This window comes from Rhinolophus sinicus, linkage group LG01 (genome assembly GCF_036562045.2).
Source record: "Rhinolophus sinicus isolate RSC01 linkage group LG01, ASM3656204v1, whole genome shotgun sequence".
Classification (NCBI taxonomy): Eukaryota; Metazoa; Chordata; class Mammalia; order Chiroptera; family Rhinolophidae; genus Rhinolophus; species Rhinolophus sinicus.
In genome coordinates, this window is record NC_133751.1 from 107,631,676 (window position 1) to 107,649,475 (window position 17,800).

Here is a 17,800-nt window from a genome sequence, read left to right on the forward strand (position 1 = left end):
CACGTTCCAACTCCTCCCTGTCAGGATGCTTCAAGCATCCCTGTCCTGGCTCTCCTGGGCTAAGCCCTGAATCACCGGCCTGCAGTGAGCAGACCTCACACACAGCAGTGGGAGAGCTGTAGAAGAGGCCATGTGGATGAAATCGGCGTGGAGGCCCCCCTTCTTAGCCGGGGTGGGGAGATGTGGGGAAGACAAAAAGGGGGCTGAATGCTGGGCAGCCACAAAATGATGGAGGCTCACCTTAGGAAAAGCCACATAGGACTGTGTCACCGTCCTTCTCAGACACAGATGACATGAGCAGCTTCCCACATCTATGGAATGAAGTCTACAGACTTTTGCTATCAACTCCTGAACAGCTTCTGCAAACTTCTCTCCAACTCCCCCTCTTCCTAACTCTGCTTTGCATGGGCTGGTTACCCTGGGACCCTGTGAGCCTCAGCTGGGGTCCCAGCCACAAGTGCTCCTCTGGAGGTGCTCACATCAGGCGAGGGGGCAGACCAACACACAGTGCAATGGCAGCGTGACGGGTCAGCACAGGACTGTGGAGATGGATATTCCAGGTGGAGGAATTGGCCAGGGACGGCTTTGGGGAGAACTGAATCTTAAAGTGCGTTTTCGTTATTCAGTTCTTGGCCACCCTGGCCGAGACTCCTCACCAAGTCACTCTCTGACAGCTGCTTAGGTGTGATGGGGAAAGGACACTGTGCCAGCCCCTGACACCATGGAGCTCCCCTTCTTGTGCAGGGAGACAGACAAGAAAGAAACAGTGGCACAGAAGTAAGGCAGGGTTCCCTGGAGTGGCCAGTGCTCTGAAGGGATTAAAATGGGTGAAGGGAGAGAAGGTGGCTGGAGATTAGGCTACTGTAGGTTGAGTGGCCTGGAAGGCGGCTCTGAGAAGTGACATTTCAGGGACTTTCTGAAAGCCATACAGAGTGGTGACAAAGCTGAGAGGAGAATCTCATTCTCTTGGCTTCCACACAGGAGCCTCTGGCCTGTGTCCCATGTCCCCAGTGTTCCCCGATGCTGGAAAAGCCTACACTTTTTCAACTGCCTTCCCAGGTGCAAATCACTGGGAACCTGGCTTGTGGGAATCTCCACTCCTCCCAGCTGCTCCCAGCAGCTCCAAATACTTTAGTAACAGAAGCTTTTTCTCTGGTTTGCATTGCTGAAGTTTTCTTATAAGTACAAATGAAGAAAAAGAAACCCACAATAAAAACCTCTGCAATCTGAGCCCCAGGAATCCATCGACGGAAACTGTCTTAAGCAGGGATGTCCTTTACTGATGGGTAGTGACACCAAGTGGTGGCTATGGTCTCCCCATTAATGTTACAAATGCATTCACAGCACTTACCTCTTTCCAGGTAGCGTTCTAAGCTCTTTACCTGCAGCATCCAAACCTCACAACCCTTAGTAATAGAAACTGTTATCGCCGGTTTATACAGGAGGAAACTGAGGCAAATAGACATTTAAGTAACTTTCCTAAAGTCACAGAAGTGACAAATAGTGGAGCTGAAATCTGAATCGTTTTAGAGCTCTCATTTGCAGCAGTTTCTGATAACTAGCAGGGCTGAGTGCATGTTGCAAATTATTATTAATGCAAATTATTAGTAATGCAATCCTTGGGGCCCAAGCCGCTTCTCCTTCTGTATTCAGCAGAGGGAGCCAAAGCCCCTGGCTCGTGAGACTGAAAGTGGAACAGCCCTACTGAGTCGCAGGCCCTTCTCCTCCCAAGATTCAGGCTCCTGAGAGCGAGCCAAAGGGAAGGAAGACTGGCTTAGCATGGCTCTGTGAAAGAAGAACTTACCGCAGTGCGCCCCACTGAGTCATGAAACAGTTATTCACACCTGGTTCCTGCCTTGGAACAGATCTGACAGTTGCCCCGTCGGGGAGCTCTCAATTGAGTGAGAGATGAAGTGACCTGGAAATTGTTAGCCCCAGGGATAGCCCAAAACTTTCAAAAATCAACCTGTCCTGGATCATGCAGCTCTTAAGTGGCAGAGCTGGGATTCAGACCCAGGCTTATTGGACCCCAAAGTCTGTGGTCTTTTTATCAAGCTACGGTCCTCCATCCATGCTGGGTGCTGGGATACAGAGATGCAGGACACAGGGTCCCGTAGGACAGGAGCTCATGTTGTGCCGGAGGAGGGAGAGGCGTGAATCCAGACACCATTTGGGTGGGAAGGGCTTTGCCAGGATCAGCTCAGGGGTCATGGAGCACAAAGGAAGAAATGTATTAAAATGTGCTTTCCTCAAAGGAGGGGGTGCATCTGTTGTGTGTTCTGCTGTATCCTGTACCCAGCACAGGGTCTGGCACACCTCAGTCTTCAGTAAAGTTCTGCTAAATGTATGAACCAGAAGAGACCAAGTGCCTAGCACAGAAGCAAGGTTCGTTAGGCAAGGCTTTTCCGATGAAGTGCTATGTGGGTGGGCCTCGAAGGATGAGTTAGGAGTTTGCCAGGTGGAAAAGAGGGGGAAAGACATTCAAAGGAATAACAGGGTGGAACAAATAGTCTCTCACTGACTCTGGGTGGTGAGCGCATAATGCTATGGGTAGATGATGTGGTATAGAATCGTACACTTGAAAACTATGTACTTTTGTTGACCATTAGTCACCCTAACAAATCCTAATAAAAAAAGGTTAAAAAAAAAGTCTCAACATTTTTTAAAATCACAACTCACAACACACACTATATATTAATATATATATGATATACACATGATATATATGTACACACACAATTAGAACTTTATTATGTACATGCCCTCTGTTATTTTCTGCTCTATTTCCATTTTGTAAATGTTAGTGACAACCCACTAATTTGTTGTGATATGTGTACAGGGAATTTGGGAAAAGTGGAGGCTGGATGGGGAATTTGGAGCCAGAATGTAAAGACCTTTGGAAGCTAGGTGATGATTTGGACCCTTTCAGTCTTTGCCTCCCTTGTAAGGTTGGACCCTGCAAACTCTTTGCTCCTTCAGTAGCTCTAGCAGTAACTTCCTGCAGTTCTAGCTAGTCTGCTTCAGGTGCCTCTTGCAGCTCCTTTCCCCAGCTGGTTCTTTAGATCATGCTGAGTTCCTGGGGCTCTGCCCTGGGCTCCCCAACTAGGCCTACTGCAGCGTCCCATCCATGCTTGGGTCTGAAGGACTGCCACTTCTAGCTGTGGAGATCCATCACCTTGAAAGCCCACACCCTTCCTCGTGAGTACCCCACGCACACTTTGGCTGCCCCTCCAGTGCCCTACAGATACCTTAGACTTGGCACCTCTGAAACCGAGCTCATCACCCTCTGACTGGCTGCTCCCCCATCCAGCTCCATGTTGCCCTCACCAGCCAGTGTCTCACAGGACAGAGTCCTGCCCTTGCGGCCTGTCCTCCTGTCTATTCTGCTTTCAAATCCAGCTACTTCTCTCCCTGCCACTGCCACTAGCCTTGGCCGGGCTGGGCCTTTTCTCCCCAGATAACAGTTTAACCTCATGCCCTCGTCTCCTGCTCTCTTCTGCCCCATAGCAGCTGCCACGAGCCTTCTGAAACATAGATTGGATCATGTGACACCTCTCCTTCCCATTATGATAAAGCCCAAACTTATTAATATTCCCTAGATATTAGGTTGGTGCAAAAGTAATTGTGGTTTAAAAGGTTAAAAAAAAAAATTACAAAAACTGCAATTACTTTTGCACCAACCTAACAGCTCCCCAGACTTCCTGTTGGGCTCATTCTCTGCACCCTTCTCCCACCCCCACTGCCTGTAACACTCCGTTCTCCAGACCCTTCAGACCTTCATGGTCCCTGCTTCCTCCAGCTTCAAACCTCTACCTGGTTACCACCAGCTCATTCCTTCAGATCCCGGTTTAGACACACCTCCTCCAGGAAACCTTCCCTGAGCCACCCACGCTGGCTAGGGAGCCCCTCTCTCTGTGTTCCCATAGTCCACTGTGCACCCCCCAGCTCGATGCCTAACACCTTTTCTATTGCAGTGGCCCACGTCTCTCTTCTCCATTAGAGAGCCAGCATAATCAAGGGGTTCAGGGCAGGTGTCAAAGCCAAAACTCTCTAGGTTAAAATCCCAGCTCTGCCATGTACTGGCTGTGGGAGATTGGAACTTTATTTAACCCCTTCATGATTTGCTTTCCCCATACTGTAAAATGATGATAATTATGCTGGTAATAATATTAACCAGAACAGTAACACCTACCTCCCAGTACTGTTCAGTGAGTTAATATGCTGAAGTTCTTAATGACAGTGCCTGGTACACAGTAAGTACTGTCTATGCATTTGATAATTAAATCAGCCTTCAAACTAGTTACTCCAGGGCAGCAGACACTGGATTTATTTGATCCATTGCTGTGTCCCCAGCACCTGCCCAATGTCCGGGTCATGAGTGTGACATGAATGAGTCTTTGCTCTAAGAGAGTGATGATACATATAGAAAAGAAAGTAGGCATTTGAGCACTGCTTTTGTAGGTAGACAGCGGAGGGTTCGGTGCTGACTGCATTAGGGTGAGTCAGGAGGGGAAGAGGAGGAGTACAGGAGGGAGAGCATGGCCACGACAGACGCTGGGACTTTTCTTCCCATACCTTTGGCTGTTTCAATTCATAACCACCACCCCCACCCCACCCCCCATCATTCAGTGACTTCTCCATCCATTCAAGGACTCCAGCTAGCATGAGTCATTGTTTACTCCTCTCTTCTCTTTCTCCCCCTCCACCTCTCCACTGGGTCATTCCAAGTTCTATCAGTGCTGCTTTTGCCCTAGGCCCAGCGTCCTCCATCTTTTCTGCACTTCACTTCTACTTTAGTTGTTTCTGTTTGACTGCTGTGTAACAAGGTGACCCCCGAACATAGTGGCATAAAACAAGCATTTCATTATACTCACAGTTATGGGGCCCAGGAATTTGGATGGGGCACATAAGGATGACTGCAAAAGCCACTGTCCACAGTGCCTCAGCTAGGAAGACTCAAAGGCAGGGATGGCTGGATGATCGAGGGCTGGGACCATCTGGTGACTCCTTAGCCCACATGTCTGGCACCTGGACCCAGGTAACTCCAATGCTGAACTCAACTGGGACTGTGAACTAGAAGACTTGTGACCTCTAAATGGTCCTGAGCTTCCTCACAGCATGGCAGCCTCCAGTCTCCTTCCAGCGTGGCTCAGGGATCCAACAGGAGTGTTCCAGCCAAGGCAGAAGTTGCATTGCCTCTTGGAAGTCTTGCAGCATCTCTTCGGTCATACCTGATTGGTTGAAGCCCTCACAAACCCATCCAGATTCAAACAGAAAGAGCACTGGAGGCATGTCAAATAATTTTGTGGCCATGTTTTAAAACTGCCACATGAACCGAAATCACCAATGTCTCATACCTGGACTGATGGGTGGTCTGCTTACTGGTCTACCTGGCTCCACTTTGCCATCTGCTAGTGGATTTGTCACCAAACACCCAAGCCAGAGGAATCACCCTTTCTTCCTGTCTCTCCAATGTCTTCCCACCAAACTTTTCACTGAAATCTAAGCTCCCTGACATGCCGACACAGCTCTTTGAGATCTGTGTACCTCCTTCCGCCCACCTCCACAACCTTCCTTCTTTTCCTTGAGCACAGGCCCATGTCCCCTTGTGGGACATTTCACTGCTGCCCTTCCTGAAATGCCAGCCCCCACCCCAAATCCTGTGTCCTTCAGATCTCTGCTGGAATGTCACCTACTTGGAATAAACCCTCCAGCACCCAATGTTGTCTCGCCCATAACTCTCTTTTAATCATCTTCATTTGCCCCTGGGATGTCTGGAATTATGTACTTGTTTATTTCTGGACCGTCTGCCTCACAAGCTCCAAGAGAGAAAGAAGCACACTTGTCTTTCTTGTTCCTTGTTGTATCCATGGTTCCCCACCATGGTGCCGCCCCCCACAGACATTTGTGGAATGTGAATGAAATGCATGAACGGTAGGTAGTTTTCAGGAAACGAGTGCATGGTTTAAAACAGCAATTCTGAAGGATAGGCAGGCTTGGCCTGGGAGGGTGGGGGTGGCATACTAACGTCAGGCACGCCTTGTTTCCAATCTAGCTCTGCCACTCACTAGCTGGTGACTTTGAGAAAACACTTTCGCGTCCCCGAGCCTTAATTTCTTCAGCTAAAACTTGAGTCTAACTGCCCCAAGGTCACTGGACTGGGGTGTATGTCATGGGAAGGGTTCAGCACCTCTAGTTAGCCAGGGCGCTGTCCCCTGGAGTGAGGCCGAGCTGCACCACCCAGTGCGCCCGCCAGGTGTCGCCGTAAGCGCGCGCGGAGTGGTACGCTGCACCCTGCGCTCCTGGCTGGCTCCGCAACTCCACGTCTTGGATCCTTGTGGGGCATCCAGGCCTCAACCTTACTCCGACTGTCCGCTAGGAGCCGGATTCGTGGCTGCCCCGCCCGGGCAACCACCTGCTGTCCCCACTTGAATAGAACGGGTGAGGGAGGAATATTGCTGAGCCGGTTATCCCCGCTCTGCCAGTAGCCCTAAGGAAGGGGGCGCTGTCCTCCAGAGCGGGTCTCGGAAGCCGGGGGAAGGCAAAACCAGGGTACGACCTAACACCCCTCCGCCAGTTCCAAGCCCGGCCACTCGAAGGGGATGGGAAGGCAAGGCCAGGGCGCAGCGGTTCTTGGCCGAGACCTGATTCCCCCCCACTCGAGGGCAGTCCTTGGGCGCCCACTCTCCCCGAAACTTGCGCGTTAGCGACGGGTGGGGGCTCCCACGTCCCCTCACTCGGTTCCGCGCCCCGGAGCCGGGAGGGGGCGCCGCGGGAGCGCGTGGGGCAAGGCGCGAGCGCGCGCCGGGAGCAGGCGGCCGGGTCCCGCGGGCGCGGGGGCGCGGGGCGGGCGCTCTGGGGAGGCGGGCGGGGGAGGGACAGGAGAAGGGAGGGAGGGAGGGGCGGGGGCGGGTGGCTACAGCGCCCCCGCACTCCCCGCACCTTGCACATTTGCACCAGCAGCTAGCGCGGAGCCCGGCGTCGCCCCGCGAGGCGCTCGCTCCTCCCTCCCTCCTCCCGCTCCTTGGCTCCCGCGCTCCCGGCGAGGCTCAGGCACCTAGCGCGCGGACGGGCGCACAGACAGACGACCCTGGGGACGCCTCGGCCCGCGCCTCCCGGGCGGGCTATGTTGATTGTCCTACCGGGGCCGGCCCGCGGGATCAGCACAGCTCGGCCCGCGACCCCGGCGGCCAGCGGGGACTATGAACCGGAAAGCGCGGCGCTGCCTAGGCCACCTCTTTCTCAGCCTGGGCATGGTCTACCTCCGGATCGGGTAAGGGCCGCTCGCAGCCCCTGCACGCGTGGCCCGGCAAAGTTGGCGTGGCCCGGGGAAAGGTTGTGCTGTTCGCGAGCCGCCGTAGGCCACCAACTTCCGTGGCCCCTCAGAGAAGCCGGGTGGGCACCATGCGGGAGCGGTGGGCGCACAAAGGCTCCTCGCAGGCGGGCATCCCAGGGCCGCGCACAGCTCGAGAGGCATGGGCAAGGGGACCGGCTATCCTGAGAACGTAGGAGTCTGGAAGTCCCCAGAACCGGAGACAGCCCGTGGGGACGCTCCACCTTGGGGGACTCAGAAGAGGGCTAGCTGCTGCAAAGGGTCAGCTAATCCCAGGAGCCCTTCAGACCCGGGCATCGGAACAACAGGTCCAGCAGGAAAACCGAACCCGAAGGCGGGACCACACCGTTCCCAGGGAGCTTAGCCCCCAGAACCCGAGAGGAACTAAGTACACAGAGGCGCGGGCACAGCCGCTTCTAGAGAGACAGGGCATTCCCCGGGTGGCAGGCGGGGCCGGTCCGTGCAACAGGGAACAGGTACCCAGAGGGAGGGACGTGCGCTGGCAAAAAGCACAAACCGCTCCTCCGAGCCCTGGCACCACCCGATTTCCAAGGACCCTCAGGCTCCCAGAGCCCTTTCCTAGGCCGAGGGGATAGCGCCTACCAGCCGCAACAAATACACACAAAGGTAGGACGAGAGCTGGTTTGAGACACCCAGGGAGACAAGCTCGCAGAGCCAGTGCCCGAGAGAGGCGGGACACCACGCCCCCTAAAACTGGGCGCCGGAGTCCGCCGACTCGCGGGTAGAGCAGCCCTCACCGCTTCAGCACTGCGTTTCTACGGAGGTGGGGCCTGGGGCGGTGCTCTGGCTGGAAGGTGGGAGGGGGTGACTCGGGACGCGTCTTGGAGTTGCATTTGCACCACCAGTCACCCTTTGTACTTAGGAGATAATGCGTGTGAAGAAAGGAGGGGTGGGGGTGAGGGGGCTTTAAGGATTGATAGAGGTTCTGGCACTAATGGGCCACCTTGGCAGGGTGTATACAACCTGCTCCCCCCACCCGCAGCAGGGAACCTCCCCACCGCTCTCCTTGGGGAGGGGGCGGGATGCGGGAGCTGCGGCGAGAGGGTGTGTGTGGCAGGTCCTTTGTGTTTTGTCACTGCCACTCCTCCCCTTTGCCTACCCCGCGTCTCTAGAGCGGGGATTTCGCACGTTGACCCGCAGTAGCAGCAAGCAGGTGCGCGCAGAGCGAACTAGGAGGTCCGCCAGCCCCGACCGCGGGCCGAGAGGCGACCGCGGGCGGAGAGGCGGCTGCGCGGCTAGCGTGCTGCCTGCCGGTGTGTTTTAAGTGTTATTGATTCGTCAGTGTCTGGATGGTTTTTCTTTATTCCCCTGCTTTAATCTTCACCTTGGCTCGCGCCCTCTCCGCCCTGCGCTCATCCAGCATCCAGGAAGCCTGTCGGGCCGATTGGCGCTGGCCGCTTGCGGCTTTATCTCCTTTTTAATTAGAAACGGGGCGGAGGGACTCGGGAGGGGAGAGAAAGGGAAAACAACAGAAAATAACCTCCCCGGGCTGCCCCGCCCGCTCGACCTCCCGCCGGCGCCAAGACCTCATTGGCCCCGCGGGGGCCCAGCTACCCAGAGGGAGGGAACCAGGGAGGGCGCCGGCCTGCGACCCAGCGGCTGCCCTTTGGGGCGGGGCGAGGTCCAGGTCGGAAGGAGTTGCAGGGCGATTTGGGGCCAGGCCCTAATGCTCCCTGAGCCTCAGGTTGTCCATCTGTAAAATGGGCATGAGGGGTAAAATTCCTAAGAGGCCTTCTAGTTCTCCAGATGTGACTGGTTCCTCCTTGCGCAGGACTGATGTAAGAGCATGTGTGGCATTCTTATTTTATTTGGATAGTTCAAGTGACTCAAGCACCAGCACTTTGTTACAATCAGATCCAATAACAACAACAACAAAAACAACAACAACAATAATATCAACAACAGCGCCTCCTAAGCACTTTCCATGTTTTAACACGTTTAATTTTCACAGCAAGCCTATGAGGTGAGGTGTAATTACCAATATCCTCATTTTAGCGATGGGAAAAACTGAAGTACAGAGAGGAAACATAGCTTGCTTTAGGTCACACAGCTAGTAGGTGAAGGAAACTTACTTGGCACTCTAGGCCTGCTGACCTATTACATGCTAGACTATTGTTCCTATAAAATTTTGACCCTAATATATCGTTATACTGTCTGCTGGTTTAGGAGTTACCTGGTGGTCAGCTAGGTGGTCAAAGTTTCCTCCTGACTTGTGACCAGAACATCCACTTGACTTAATCTTTCTATGCCATCTGTTCCTCAAACATTTCAAATATTCTAGCTCTATGCTAGACTCTCTTTTAATGGCTGAGATGAATGACCAGCAGCTCTCCCCAGGCTCCTGTTTCAAATCCATCACCTGCTAGCCTCCATGTGTCAATGTCTGTGAGCCTCAGTTTTCAGATATGTGAAATGGATATGGTGAGTCTTGCCCAACAGGGCTGTTTAGAAAGTTCTCATGGGCTGTTTGTTACAGGCCGTACTGCCTTGGTACATAGAAGGGCTGCTGTAGAAGTTCACTGATGCAGTCAGTGCTGCTCACTCTAAGTGACATTTTTGAAGCTCTACAGTCCATTCATTCAGTAGCCATTTAGTGAACCAGTAGACAGCCTTCCTGCCCTCAAAGAGCTCTAATGAGAAAGGCAATAAGCAAGTGAGCACACAAATTAAAGACAAAACATACAGTAAGATATTTCAGAGGACCGTGAGTAATCAAGAGTATTAAGTAAATAACACAGATTGTAATGGAAAGTTGGCAGGAGTGGGGTGGGGAGACAGGTAGCCCTTGAGGTCGCATGAATGATGACAAGAAGCATGTGAAGCTCAGGGGGTGAGAGAGCTTCCAGGAAGAGGGACCAGCAAGAACAAAGGGCCTGAGGCAGGAAGAGGGCTGATGTGAGGCAGGAACAGAGTGAAAGAGAACAGGGATGGTCAGCTGTGTGCTTGGAAAGGCATAGCATCACCTCATCTCTGGTGCTGTTGACACAGGGGAGGGAACCTCACTTTTAAAAAAAAATCCCAATTCCAGAACAATTTCCCAGACCTGAGTCCAGGATGGAAAGCCTGAGGCACATAGCCCAGTGGCTGACCATGGTCCTTGATAAGTGGAAGCTCTTATTATTATAACCAGAGTGAGACATCTGGGGTTAGGTCTTCTCTTTCAAAGTACTCTTGATGACGGTTAAAGGAAGCTCCTGACAAGTGGGCCAACTTTGTGTAAAGGAACGGCTACCCGCATCATCCTGGTTACCGTGGGAGACTGTTTGGGGTTATCTTGATATTAGGAGATGGCTCCACCCTCAGGCCAGACACCCTGTCTTTACCTTGTACCTCCCCCATCTCTCCCCTCAGCCCCACCCCTTCCATGAGTCCATCAGCGAGTTTGGTCCGCTCCATCTGCAGCTACCCCATCACTGCCACCAAGGCCAAGCCACCACCACCTCTTGCCTGCCCACCTTCCCTGTTCCTGCCCTGATATCCCCAGTCCTCTCCCATGAGGCTGGAGAATGGGATCCTGTCAGTATTGTGCTTACAGCCCTTCAGTGCTTCCTGACCACCTGAGACAATTCCAGCCCTGAACCATCTCCTCTCCCCAGACTGTCCTCCTTCCCAGACTCTGGTTATGCTTCAGCTTCTGTGGGTTCTTTCTGTTCCTTGGCAACCCCAAGCTGGTTCCCTTCCCAGGGCTTTGCATTTTCTGTTCCCTCTGCCCAGAATACTCTTCCCCAGACCTTTCCACTGTTGGCTCTTGACCAGTCAGGTCTCTGCTTCACTGTCACTTCCTCAGGGAGGCCCTCCTTGACCACCCAGCTAGTTGTCATCGCAGCAGCCTTCTTTACTCTTTTCATAGTATGCATCACTGTCTGAAATGGCCTACTGTGTTCCTCTGTGACATGTGCATTGTCCCCTGCTAGCCTGCCTCACCTGCTAGCCTCCACATCTCAATCTCCATGAGCCTCAGTTTTCAGATATGCGAAATGGTTATGGTGAGTCCTGCCCAACAGGGCTGTTTAGCTCCTTGAGGACAGGGCCCATCATAGTGCTTGGCAACTGATAGGTGTCCAGTGTGTGTCTACGCAGTGAGTGACTCTTGCCAGAATAGTCGTGAGTGTCCTCTAGGCCAGTCGTGTCCAGAGAGGGATACACATACTCCATCAGCATGCAGGGAGAGAATGCTTAGAACTCCTATCAACAATTTCTCTTTAAAGATTTTTTTGGGGTAATCACTCATACATATATACCTGAGCGTATCTATAACATGTGCGAACAGTTGTTTTTTAATGGACATCTGTGCACCCACCATCTTTCCAAGATCACTGCTTCATGAAACTTCGTAGTTTCCCTTGCTTGCCTTTGTGGTTTTACCACATAGAGATGATTGTAAACAATACCAGGGTTCATTTTGCACGATTTTAAACTTCATCTCAATCAAATCCCACGATCACTACAATGGCAACTTTCTTAGTCCATCAACATTTATGTTTGTGACAAACATCTTTTTTTGATCTAAAAAGGAAACCCAGCCTCACTAATTACTATTGTATATACACACTGCACAGATACCAATGTAAAATCACAAATGAATAAGCAGGGGTTGGGGGTGCAGTATCAGAAAAGTTGGGAGACCCCTGCTGGGAGATGCTGGGTGAGGTGACCTGGCTGCATACCCAGCGGGGTCTGGAGGCTGTGCCACCAGCTTGCTGGCCTAATGCTCGGTCTCTCTGTGTCCCCTGCTCCAGTGGCTTCTCCTCGGTGGTAGCTCTGGGCGCGAGCATCATCTGTAACAAGATCCCAGGCCTGGCTCCCAGACAGCGGGCGATCTGCCAGAGCCGGCCGGACGCCATCATCGCCATAGGAGAAGGCTCACAAATGGGCCTCGACGAGTGTCAGTTTCAGTTCCGCAATGGCCGCTGGAACTGCTCAGCGCTGGGGGAGCGCACCGTCTTCGGGAAGGAGCTCAAAGTGGGTATGTGCTCACCCAGACACTGCAGAAAGGGTCTGACAGGCTATGGGAGACCAGAATACGCTGAGGAGCCCCCTGGGACAGCCTTCCTGCCCCATGGTGGAGTGTCCCCCAACATGGGGACCTGAAGGTGCCTCTACTTGAATTCAGATCTCCTAATGAGGGTTGGTTCTCTGGTTTGAATCCAGACCACCCTGACGGTTTATGGCAAAGTTGAAAACCAGTGGCCAAAATGTTAAGTGGCTGATACAGCACTTATGTTGTTTTTCAACTGAAGCCCCAAATTTTAAATGAGCTGTTTTACCTAACAATATGAATTTCTGGCTCCTTTTGAAAAGTTGGCTTACACATGTACCCACATAATTATAATGGGCTGGAGCTGAGAACACAGCTTCCGTTAGGTGGAGCCTGGGCAGCTCTTTCACTGCCACTGTCCCCACCACTCCCTATTGCCCACCCTATATCCACTCTTGTATGCCTTGCCTGGCTACCATGGGCATTTGAATTTCCAACACCGGTTTTGTAGGAATTGTGTGTTGCTCAGACATCCATGCGCCCACATACACAGACATGCACAGTTTCGGGCCACACACTTGGTTTTCAAAGCAATTATGAGAAAAGTCTGGTGGAAGGGGTTGGTCGCTGGGAGGCTGTGATCAGGGTGGGGAAGGCTGGGGTGTGTGTCGTGCTTGTGTGTATCTGGACTGGGGGGCCAGGAACTCTGCAGGCTTGCTTTGAGCTGTGAACTGCCCTGAAAGTCAGATCAGCCTCAGGTTTCTTTACACTGGAGTGTCTCACCTGGCCTGCTCACCTGCTCAAAGGGCACCCCTGAGTTCTCTCTCTCCTTCAGCCCCAACATCAGCAAATCCAATGGTAATGGAAAAGATCCACCTAAAACCCAGTCACTGCTTCGTGTCCTCACTTCCTCCCCCTTGGGTCACACAGCTAGCATGTACGGGCCCCCCACCACCCTGCTGCCTCCTGGCCTTCCTGCAGACCTCCAGCAGCAGGGTCACCCTTTGTAAGTGGAGTCATACCATGTCATTTCCCTACTTGAAACCCTGGGGTCAGAATGAAATCCCAAGTGTGGATCAGGCACGGCTGTCCTCTGCCCCCATCTGCTCCCATCGTCCCCTCCCCCTTGCCCACCCAGCCTCATCCTGTTTCCCAAGCACAGCACGATGGGTCCTGCTCTTGGGCTACAGCACCATGAGTTTCTTCCACCTCAGATCCTTTCCCACAGCCCATACCCCAAGCCTCGGTGCACGTGGCTCCCTCCCAGCGTCCAGGTGTCCCACAGCCTCCCTGCTCACCTGTCTGAAGTCCCCTTGGCCGCGAAGCCCTGTCCCCTCAGCCGTGCACTTGGCACTGTCTGCATCTGTTTCTCACCTGTGGAGAATGCCAGCTCTGTGGGGCCAGAGCTCTCCTGCCACATTCACCCTTGAATGGTTTCTTCCCCCTTCTTCTTGGAAGGAGGAACAGTTTCCTCTTGGTCCTGCAGCAGCCTTGTTTTCTCACCATCTTCTGAAGCCGCTGTCTTAGACCTGAGGGGACCCTGAGGATCCAGGTTTGGGGTGAGGCTGGCAGGGGGCGTGGTGACCGCCTCCTGCAGGGCCTCTCTCCACACGCACGCCCTTTCTGGTATCTTTGTGGTGTAGGTTTTGCCTTGCACCCCCTGCCCTTCTTCCCACTCTTTCCAACATCAGGGCTTGCTTTTCAGGTGGAGAACCAAGGCCTAGAGAGACAGGGACTGCCCAGCTCACACTCCGAGGTGGCACTCTCATTTAGGTCACTGAAATCCCCATATTGTGAGCCTTCCCTTGTCATCACCTGTGGTTTTTCTGCCTTCTCTTGCTCACATCCCGCTCCCTATTTCTGAGTGCCAGGCCTGGGCTCTGGCATTATTTCCATGATGAGGAAATTGAGGCTCAAAAGGGACCCACCCAAGGTCAACAGAAGTGAGTGGCAGGGTCTCCCAGCACAGCTTGTGGTCTTGGGACAGCCAGCCCATTGGTGGCACCGTGACAGTGCCTGCTGGGGTGCAGTGGAAGGCCATGGTGCAGGGCCTCTGCTGTCCAGCAGAACCACCCCCTCACTCCCCCAGGACAGCCAGAGTTGAACAACTAAGGGATCCCTGGCAGGCAAAGGTGGGGGAATGCCACCAGGATGCACTGCCAGTACGTATATATGGGGGGAACAGAGGCCTGAGGCAAGGAGTATTCTTCAGGAGGAGGGCTTGGGGAGGCAGGGTGGCCTCAGAGGGTTCAAACAAAGAGAGGAGTCCTAGAAAACCCATGGGACAGTGACACCGGGGCCTGGAAGAGAAGGGGAACCACAGTGTGGTCAATCTGAGCAGTCTGGATTTCTAGGTGGTGGGAGCAACTGGAGAATTTTGAGCATAGGCGTGACTGCCAAAGTAAGGTCACATTTTATAAAAGAGCCACGATTCAATTACTTTTGGCCCACAAAAATGACAACATCGTATGATTCAACCAAATAGGAATTCTGGAAGAGTCCCGGTACAGAATTCATTCGTTCATTATGTCATTCATTGATTCACTCATGCATTCACCAAATATTTAGTGTGTGCCCACTGTGGCTGGAGGTGGCTGCTGCAAACTGTTGTCAGGGAAGACCTTTGGATTGATGAGGGCGGTGAGCCCCAGGTGTACCTGGGGGAAGAGCATGCCAGGCAAAGGAAACGGCATGTGCAAAGGCCTTGAGGCAGGAACATATTTGTTGTTTTGAGAAACAGTGAGGAGGCTGGGGTACCTGGAGAACAGCAAAAGAGGGGAAAGAGGAAGTCTCAGGGTCAGAGAAGGAGCCAGGAGCTGGACACTGCAACGTCTATGAGGCCAAGTCAGGGGGATGGGTTTTCCTTCAGTGAATGGAAAACAAGGGAGTGACAGGATCCAACTTCAGATTTAGTAGCATTGCTCTGGCTGCTGAGAATGGAATGAACTGCAGAGGGGCAAGGGTGGGAGTTAGGAGTCTGGGACCGTTTTCTAGGCAGGAGGTGACATTGGCTGTGGACACATGAGTGGAGATCCACTTTGGAAGTGAGCTGCCAGGATGGAGACGAAGACCTAAAGGCCACTTAGGAAGGAGTTACCCTTCTAAGGTGGTGGTAGTGGGAGCAGAGGAAGATGAGGTCAAGACGGGAACTGCATCCCCACAAGTCTGAGAAGTCACTTCCCTTCTGAGCCTTGGTTTCCTCGTGTATAAATAGGTATCCTGCTCAAGGATACCAAGAAGCAAGTCTCAAATTTAGACTTTCTAGGCTCTTCATCAGTGATCTCACTCCATGGGGTTGCTTCTTTCTGGGAATGACCAGCCAACAAGGGCTGCTTTGTAGCGTGAGGGATCAGGAGTGTAGCCTTTGACTTTGGGAGCCCTGGCCATCAAATTCACACTTGGACAGCAGGACACATCATTTGCCTTTGAAGAGACTTCCCAGAAGCTCCACCCCATGCTTCTGTTTATATCTCATTGGCTAGAACTCAGTCACATGACCATACTAGCTGCAAGGGAAGCTGGGAAGGATAGTCTTTTATTCAGAGCAGCTATGAGACCAGCTAAGGGTCTGTGACTGAGGAGGAAGAGGAGCATTGGTATGGGGTGGGCTGCATTCCCTGGCATAGGTTCTCCGTCCTATGGTGAGACCTGAAGACTCGCCTTGCACCACTTCCACAACCTCCACTCCAGCCCACCATTCTGCCTTTGTTGCATGGTTCTGTCTCCCCTCCTGAGTGCTCCAGATTCTATTGCATAGATCTGAGGAGGAGGCCATGGGCAGGGCCCTCTTAGATGCTAGCAACTGAAGCCCAGTTAAAGCCACCTCAGGAGAAAAGACTTTCCCTGGCGGCAACTGTGGAAGGTTCATTCTGACTGCATCAGCTAGCAGGGCTTGACTTTTGGTTGTGTGTCCACCCAAACCAATCTCAGAGGCCACGGGCAGCAGTGCTTTTGTTGGCCAAGCCTGGGAGCCCCACCCAGACAATTTCTCATGGGAGAGGGACTGCTCACGACTCTGTTAGAGAGCTTAGGCTGCTGTAATAAAGTACCACAGGCTGGGCAGCTTAGACACAGACGTTTATCTTCTCACAGTTCTGAAGGCTGCAAGTCCAAGACCAAGGTGCTGGCAGGTTTGATTTCTTCTGAGGTCTATTTCCTTGGCTTGCAGATGGTCGCTTTCTTACTGTGTCCTCACAAGGTCTTTCCTCTGTGCGCGTGCCTTGAATATCTCTGTGTCCTAATCACCTCTCCTTAAAAGGACACTAGGCTGGATTAGGGTCACCCTAATGGTCTCATTTTAACTTAATCACCCCTTTAAAGGTCAAACATCCAAATATAGTCACATTCTGAGTTCCATATGAATTGTGTGGGGAAGGGGATACAATTTGATCCCTAACAATGAGCAACCAGATTGCAGCCTGGGGAAGGCCTATGGGGTGTGGTGGGGGCTCAGGGGTGAGACTCCAACGTGGGAGGAGTGGACTGGACAGTGAGATGGCCCTTGACCTGGGTCTTGAAGAGTGGGAAGAATTATGTTGGTCAGTGAATGGGATCCCAGGCAGAGGGAACAGTGGCACAAAGACATGGATGTTTGATGGCTAAGCGGGTGGTGAAGAGGAGTCTGCAGCTTCAGGGGGTAGGGGTGAGTAGCCTCAGGTGAAATGACAGGCTGGCTATTCAAGGGTCTTAAAAAATGCCAGGGATTATTTGGGCGTGGTGTGTGGCCCCTATCAGCTTTATCAATTGCTACCCAGTGTGGCCCTTGAGGACTTAAGAAGGCCTTCAGCCCCCTCCAGGTTTTTCCTTTTCTTAAATAGTACAATGAACCCTCCCTTGAATCTACCACCTGATAGAGCGAGGGTGGGTAATTTACACCCACCCCTGTGAGGATCCCTTGTGCTCCCCTTGCCTCTCCCTCCCAGGCCACACTTTCTCTCTCCTGGTTCTTGGGGTTCCCATTCTTTGCTTGTTTATGTTTAATTTATCATATAAATGTATTCCTTGGAAGTCAAATATTTGAATTTAATTTTATGAAGAAAGGCTTCACACTATATGAAATCTTTGGCGATTTACTTTTTCACTCACTGGTAATAAGGCTTATTTATGCTCCTGGTAGCTGTTGTTGGTGCACTTTGGCTGTAGTGAATAGATGCCAGTCTGTGCACGCATGCTTTGGGTTGCGGGGTCCGCGTTGTCTCTGACCTCTGCCGTCCCTAGCAGCGACACCATCGTCCTGGCGCACATCTCCGGCACCCCTGTGCATGCATTTCCCTTGGGTCTATACAGAGGAGTGGAATTGCTGGTCACAGGGTGTGAGTGTCACCTGATTGCCAAACAGCACTCCCACCAGGAAGCGGTGTTGACACACGGCTTCTCCGGCACATGGGTGGCCTAGGTGTCTTCGTTTCTGCCTCGGGGATGACTGTGAAGTGCTTTTCCTCTGTCATCTTTAGGCACCGCCCTGAAAA

The 17,800-nt window shown here is 52.7% G+C and overlaps 1 protein-coding gene across 1 annotated transcript in view; it reads left to right on the top strand.

Annotated features, from left to right (window-relative positions):
- The first annotated feature begins 6,885 nt into the window (after positions 1-6,885).
- WNT7A (Wnt family member 7A) overlaps positions 6,886-17,800 on the top strand; it is a 64,220-nt gene continuing 53,305 nt past the window's right edge. The window contains exons 1-2 of the mRNA XM_019753572.2: positions 6,886-7,273; positions 12,094-12,320. Coding sequence (XP_019609131.1) covers positions 7,203-7,273; positions 12,094-12,320 — 298 coding nt within the window. The 5' untranslated portion in view covers positions 6,886-7,202. The remainder of the gene's footprint in view (positions 7,274-12,093; positions 12,321-17,800) is intronic.